This window comes from Gavialis gangeticus, unplaced genomic scaffold (assembly GCF_001723915.1).
Source record: "Gavialis gangeticus isolate Ggan-Ray unplaced genomic scaffold, GavGan_comp1, whole genome shotgun sequence".
NCBI classification, from domain to species: Eukaryota; Metazoa; Chordata; order Crocodylia; family Gavialidae; genus Gavialis; species Gavialis gangeticus.
In genome coordinates, this window is record NW_017729004.1 from 37573018 (window position 1) to 37580713 (window position 7696).

General features: G+C 44.3%; 1 protein-coding gene across 1 annotated transcript in view; it reads right to left on the reverse strand.

The window, feature by feature from the left end:
* Positions 1–7696, reverse strand: part of LOC109291300 (mycocerosic acid synthase-like polyketide synthase) — a 64475-nt gene that overhangs the window by 7946 nt on the left and 48833 nt on the right. Inside the window, exons 6-7 of the mRNA XM_019508243.1 lie at positions 6881–7084; positions 5217–5398 (exon numbers count right to left, since the gene is read on the reverse strand). Coding sequence (XP_019363788.1) covers positions 5217–5398; positions 6881–7084 — 386 coding nt within the window. The remainder of the gene's footprint in view (positions 1–5216; positions 5399–6880; positions 7085–7696) is intronic.

Sequence of the window (7696 nt, forward strand, 5' to 3'; positions counted from 1 at the left end):
CTGTCTCTTGCGGTCAGACAGCGGACCTGGGAAGTTGGGGTTTGAGTCCCTGACAGCTGGTTGCTGGGTAGACTGGCAGGGTCTCTAGGCCCCCTCCCAGTCCTCATGTCATTGTTTAGAACAATAGGGAGTTTAAGCACCCACCCAGGTGTGTGAGGCCAGTCACACAGGTAAAGTGGCCTCTCACTTACTTCAATGAGCTGCTTAGCCACTAGAGGGATAGACAGGTGAGGAACCAAGTTTGAAAGATAGAAAAAAGGGAAAAACACTGGCACAAGGGGAACAGGAAGGAGGAAGGAGGCTGTGATATAAATCCTCCACAAAGGGTCAGAAGGGAGAGCAGTAGAGTGATGTCACAGTGAGCATCTGCCATAGGTCACCAAACCAGGAAGTAGAGGTGAATGAGGCCTCAAAGAAAACTGTCAGAAGTTTCCAAATCACAGGGCCTGGTTCTCAGTTACCACGACATCTGCTGAAACAGAAACATATCAGTACACAGAAAATTCTTAATGTGCTAAGAGAACTTTTTAGTACAAGTCAGTGACCTAAGAATCGATGGAAAGCTGGGTGACAGTGACCATGAGTTGATCACCTTTACTATCCATTGCAAAGCTGGCAAGTCAGTCAGCAATACTGAAGTCCTCAACTTCAGGAAAGCTGACTTTGACAAACTCAGGAGGCTCATTGTCGAGGCCCTAAGGGACCATGACTCGACTGGAAGAGGAGTCCAAGAGGAGTGGTTGCTTCTCAAGGGAGTGATCCTAACAGCACAAGGGATGGCCATCCCATCTCAGAGGAAGGGTAGCAAAAGTGCGCAGCAACCCCCTTGGTTCATCAGAGAACTTGAGGATCTCCTATGCCTCAAAAGAGAGACTTATAAAGCATATAAGGCTGGAATTACCACCAAAGAGGATTACTCAGCACTGGTCCGTACATGCAGGGATCAGCTCAAGCCAAGGCTGCAACCAAGCTCCATCTGGCTTCACATATCAAGGATAACAAAAAGTCATTTTTCAGATATGTAGGGAGTCAGAAAAAAAGCAAGGGTAACGTTGGACCCCTGCTGAACCAAACAGGACAGCTGATAACTGACACCGAGGAAAAAGCCAACCTGCTTAATGGATACTTTGTGTCGGTCTTTCATCAGTCCAATGGGACTGCCCTGCCTAGCAAGACGCGGGACAGCCAGGGCAAGGATGTATTTATACCCTGCATCAATGTTGATCTAGTAAAGGATCACCTTGAGAGGCTGGACTCCTTCAAGTTAGCTAGTCCTGACAGATTACACCCTAGGGTAATCAAGGAGCTGGCAGGTGTCATAGCCCAACCATTGGCAACAATATTTGACAATTCATGGTGCTCAGGTGAAGTACTTGAAGACTGGAAGAAGGCCAATGTGGTACTCATCTTCAAGAAATGGCAGAAAGTAGATCCTGGGAATTACAGGCCAATCAGCTTGACCTTAAACCCTGGTTAGATTCTCGAGAAAATTATCAAGGAGACCCTTCTGGATAAGGTGGCTGAGGGCAACATCCTGAGGGATAGCCAGCACAGGTTTGTTGTGGGTAGGTCTTGCCTGACCAATCTCATCTCCTTCTATGACCAGGTGACGTATCACCTGGACAAGGGAGAAGAGATTGATGTCATATACCTGGACTTCAAAAAAACCTTTGATCTGGTGTCCCATGACCTCCTAATGGAAAAATTGGCCAGCTGTGGCCTTGGCTACACTACAGTCTGATGGTTGGGAAATGGGCTCCGAGGTCGGACCCAGAGACTAGTGGTCAACGACAGCAAGTCATTATGGCACTCTGTGACCAGTGGCGTCCCCCAAGGCTCTGTCCTTGGTCTGGTTCTCTTTAACATCTTTATCAACGACGTGGACACTGGTGTCAGAAGCATACTGGCTAAGTTCGCCCACGACACAAAACTTTGGGGCATAGCATCCATACCTGAGGACAGGCTAGTGATCCAGGCTGACTTGGATAAGCTTAGTAAGTGGGCGGACACAAACCTGATGATGTTCAATATTGATAAATGCAAGGTACTCCACCTTAGGGAAAAAAATCTGCAGCATACTTATAGGCTCGGCAGTGCTACACTTGCTAGCACCACTGCTGAAAGAGACTTGGGGGTCATGATTGACCACAAGATGAACATGAGCCATTAATACAATGTCACAACTGGTAAAGCAAACAAAACCCTGGCTTGCAGCTATAGATGCTTCTCAAGTAAATCTCAGGATGTCATCCTCCCACTGTACTCGGCCTTGGTGAGGCCGCAGCTGGAGTACTGCATCCAATTCTGGGCTCCGTAATTCAAGAAGGATGTTGAGAAGCTTGAGAGAGTCCAGAGGAGAGCCACGCACATGATCAGAGGGCAAGAGAATAGGCCTTATGAAGAGAGACTGAGAGCCATGGGACTTTTCAGTCTGGAAAAGCACAGGCTCAAGGGGGACCTGGTGGCTGCTTATAAAGTACACAAGGGGTGTTCATCAGGATCTGAGAGAATGTCTGTTCACCAGAGCACCCTCAGGAAAAAAAAAGACCAACAGTCATAAACTCCTACAAGACCGTTTTCAGCTGGACATAAGAAAAATTCTTACTGTCCAATTCCTCAGGACCTGGAATAGACTCCCTGCAGATGTGGTGCAGGCACCTACTCTGAACTCATTCAAGAAATGATTGGATGCTTATCTTGCTGGGGTCCTTTGACCCTAGCTGACTTCCTCCCCCTGGGGCTGGGGGCTGGACTTGATGATCTTTGAGGTCCCTTCCAGCCCTAACGTCTATGAAATCTAAGTGGTGGAGAGGCTAACTAGTAGGGGGAAGTTCTTCTTAACTTCCTGATGATCACAAACAGGGGTTGAGAATGGTTAAGAATATGAAGGTGGAAGGTAATTTGGCTGACAGTTTTGAGGACTGTATATCTTTAACCTATAGATGGAGCCAGAAGGTGCCTATACACATTCATTAATGTGCAGTAGTTACTGCACATTTAGTTTAGTACTTACTTAATGAAGTACCAACTAAATGCACAGTAACTACAATTACTGCACAGTAGCATCAGAAAATGGTTTTTTAGTGACACTTACTGTACAGTAGCTGAATACTACTGCATAGTAGAGTATTAGCACAGTTTTTGCCCAGCAAGCTACTGCACAGTGTTATTAGGCTACTGAACATTAAATGTCTCATGTAGGCATCCCCAGAGAGAGCTAGGAGAAAGTCTCACGGCTGTCTGTGTGCTGTTAGCATGAATAAAGAGACCTCTTTGCTAAAGTGGCTCCTGGCTCAGTGAACTAACCCCACAACATGACAGCAGTGACAACAAAACGATAAGAATTCAAGTTACTTAGGAAAAGGAGGAAAGAAAGAAACAGAATGAAGACACTGGGCTTCAGAAAAGCAAACATTAATGAATTCAAGGAATTGGTGAGCAGGATCTCCTGGAAAGGAAGTCTAAGCAGAAAAGAATTCCAGGAGAGCTAGGTTTATTTTAAGAAGGCTCTTTTAAGGGGACAGGAGCAAGGTATCCTGATGCAACAAAAAAAAAAGGGAAGTGCAACAGAAAACTAGCCTTGTTAAACAAGGATCTCTTAAATGAGTTGAAACTCAAAAAAGAATTCTACAAAAGTGGAAACTGGGTCATATTATTAGGGAAGACTACTAAAGTATTGCACAGGCATGCACGGAGAAAATCAGGAAGGCCAAGGCATGATTTGATGCAACTATTTAAGAATGCAAAAAGCATTATAAAAGGATTCTACAAGTATGCCAGAAGAAGAAGAGAAAATAAATGGTACTTTACAGAATGCAGAAGGCAACCTAGTTATGGATGATGAAGAGAAGGCTAAAGTATTTAATGCCATTTTTACTTCAGGCTTCATGAATACAGGCAGCTACCAAATGACAAAGATGAAGCAAAAGTGGGAAAAGAGGCAAACAACAACAAATAGTGGAAGAACAGGTTAGGGATTACCTAATGAATCTATATGCTTTCCAGTCAGCAGGGCTGGATTTCAATGATAAGACCTAAAGTATTGAAAGAACTGGTGCAGGTAGTTTCAGAGCCACTGGGTGTGTCTACATGTGCTATTAATACACTGTAAAGCTTTCCCTGGGAGCGCATCTGTATGTGTGCTCATTGGGAGCAGTTCAGTACAGGGCTACTCCTGCCATGCTCTGCCCCACCTATAGCAGCCAGGCTCCCCCAAGTGTCAGCCCTGGGCTGGCAGTGGGCACGAGGGTCAGGCTCCAGTGGGTAGGGTGAGCTGTCCCACCTCTGGGGCAGCAGTTCCCCAGCCCCGTGCCTTGGATCAACAGATCCAGGGCATGGGGCTGGTAAACAGCTGCAGGGGAGAGGACACTTTCCCAGTCCTGTGTCCTGATCTGCTGATCTGGGGCATGGGGCTGGGAAACAGCTGCTAGGGAGGAGACAGTTCCCCCACACCCTGATGCCTAGGCTGACTGGGAGCAATTTGCTCCTGGTCAGCTGTCTGCACGAGCAGTACTGTGCAGTAGCTAATGTGCAGTTAATCTGCTACCTGTATTTACAGGTAGTAAAAATAAATAAATAAATAAAATCACACATTAGCCTAGGTTACTGTGCAGTAGCTGCTGCACACAGTTACATGGTGACACTTAGTATGCAGTATATTATTCTGCTGCAAAATAAAGCATCTTGTGTAGACACACCCATCATCTATCATCTTTGAGAACTTGTGAGTCAGATAAAACCCTGAATAACTGGGAAAAGGGCAAATACAGCGGCCATCATTAAAAAGAGAGGAGGAGGAGGATATGGGGAATTACAGACTAATCAGACTGACCTTGATATCTGGAAAGATCTTGGAGCAGATCATAAAGGAATCCATCTCAAAGCCCCTGGAGGAGAAAAGGTGACCAGTAACAGCCAGCATGGATTCCTCAAGAGTATGTTATGCCTGGCCAACCTGATTTTCTTTTATGATAAAGTGACAGATTCTGTGGATGGGGGAGAGCAATGGACATGCTATACCTTGATTTTAGAAAGGCTGTTGACATTCTTTCTGTCTTCTGACATTTTAACAAGGCTTTTGTTAATGACATTGATTTTATGAGGTCTCTTCCAGCCCTATTTTCCTATGATCCTAATACATATTACAGTGGAGATCACATAGTACTAGATATCTTCAAGTCTTAGTTTTTGAAGTGATAACATTAAAATATACCTACCTTTTTTAGTGGCTTCAGCAAAACAACACCACAGCCTTCTCCCCTTCCATAGCCATCTGCCTTCTTAGAAAAAGGTTTACTCAGTCCCTCAGAAGAGATCATTTTTGCTTTAGTGAGAGACACAAAAGTACGGGGATCTATAATACAGTTCACTCCTCCACACAGAGCTGCTTCACAGTCTCCTGGAGGAAAGTAAATATGTTACTGTATTGCATCTACTGTGCATTCTCCAGTTTTACAGTGGTGAATTTAATTAATTTATATAGTAAATGTACAGCATTACCGATAACTGATTAAAACATTTCAGAAACATTATAGAAAAAAAAATTGTTTTCCTGAAAGTTCATTAATGCACTCAGTTTCAGGCCTTAAAAATGGTATCACTCTCAGGATGCATCCCCACAAGTATGCATGTGCAGGGTTGTGTATTTCCCACAGGACATATAACAGTGACACATTTGTGCCACTGCTATTTACCCCCAGGCACACCCCTGTATATGCATTCCAGCATGCAACAAAGTGACCCAGGTAGCATAGGGGAGGCTGCTGGCCCCAGCAGCCTTACTTGGGGTACAGAGGGCCTGCTGAGGCAGCAGTGGCACTGAGCCAGCTGCTCAAAGCCTGGTCAACAGCCACAGCACGGTTCTGGCCAGCAAGGCCCCCTTTCTGGCAGCACAAGCTACTGCCGCATGCTCCACACCATTTTTTTCGGTGGCCCAGTGTTAAAAAAACACTCATCACGCTACAAATTAGCAGCACGGTGAATGGGTGCACATGTGCCGTGTGCAGTTTGCAGCTCTTCAAACTGTTTTGAGGTGCCACAAACTGCACATGCATGCTTGTCAGGATGCACTCAAAGTGTTTATGATGGTATTAAACCTACAATAGAAGTAGTCATTGAAGGAGTTAATAATCTTGATCTGCTTAAAAAAGACCAAAAAAACAAAAAAATACCCAACTCTTTAAAAAGAGAGACACCATGATTTTGCAGAATAATGGCCTTTAACAATTTAGCAGGTCTTAATAATAAAATACTTCTATCTTCTAAAGTGTCTATAATCAGGGATGGTTTCTGAAAGCTGTATTTAATGCTGCCGCCTGTCACTGGAGGAATAAAAAGCTCTAGCCAATCAGTTCCATAGTGATACAAGTTTCATTCTATTTGCTTCAGTAATGGAAAGATGTGATAATTGAATGTAGTTATGAAACAGCTCCAAGTTCTTACTGTTTGTAACATGAATCTAATTCCAGTAAGAAAATGAATGCCCGGGTGTATAATATCATTGTAGCAACTGAACTGCAGTAGCAATCCTAAGTTCTTTCCTTGTTTCAATACAGCAAAAGCTGTGTTAACCAGCACTTTATTAGCCAGAATACTCTATTAACTGGCATCCAAGGAACGTGGCAAAAGCGAAACTGGAAGTACCACTCCAGGTTTTGCCGCCACTGAGAGCAGAGTTCTTGCCACTTCTTCGGCCCACAGCCCAGGGCAAAGCAGACTGAGCGGGGCAAAGCAGCCTGCGCAGGGCCCCCCTCCCTGTCCCCTGGCACACTGGGAAGTACACCAGATGGTGCACATTTGATTAACCAGCATCCGGTAGATATTTGATTAACCAGCATTCCCCATTCCTGGGGGAGGCCAGATAACGGAGCTTTTACTGTACCTTGTTTAATGGCTTGCATGGAGTAATGCAAAGCAAAAAAAAATGATGAGCATGCAGTATCAATGGCTAGGGATGGTCCAGTCAGGTTAAAGGTGTATGAAATCCTGTTAGCAGCTATGCTCATTGCTGTGCCAGTTCCATCATAATGATTTATTTCTGTTACCGCTCTGCTTGTTAAGATCTCATAGTCTCGATTCATTAGACCTGTAAAAACAGCAGACATATGTCATGTCAGCACAAGAGATTAAACAGATACTCAGATCTAAAATTGGTGATATTCCTTCCTCTCCTATTTTTGACTTATACCACTTTACATGAACTCACAGTGAAACTCTAGTTTACTAAAGTCAATGGCAAAATTCTCAGGAGCAAAAAACCAGGACCAGCATTTTGCTATTACATACATATTTGGTACTTGAAACTTGCATCCAAATACTAAATGACAGAATGTTTCTGAGGCAAAGTTGCACTAGTTTAACTAATGATGCACTTTAATTATTTTAGTTAAATTCAGGTGATGTCTTGTGTAGACATCCTTCCTTCAGTTTTAAACTGGCTTATTTTGGTTCAACTTAAATTGATCCTTAGTTGTCATAGAGTCATAGAGTCATAGACATTAGGGCTGGAAGGGACCTCAGAAGATCACTGAGTCCAGCCCCCTGCCCCAGGAGCAGGAAGTCAGCAGGGACCATAGGATCCCAGCAAGATAAACATCCAAATGTCTCTTGAAGGTGTTCAAAGTGGGTGCTTGAACCACCTCCGGCACCAGTCTATTCCAAACCTTGGGGGCTCAGACAGTAAAGAAACTCTTCCTTA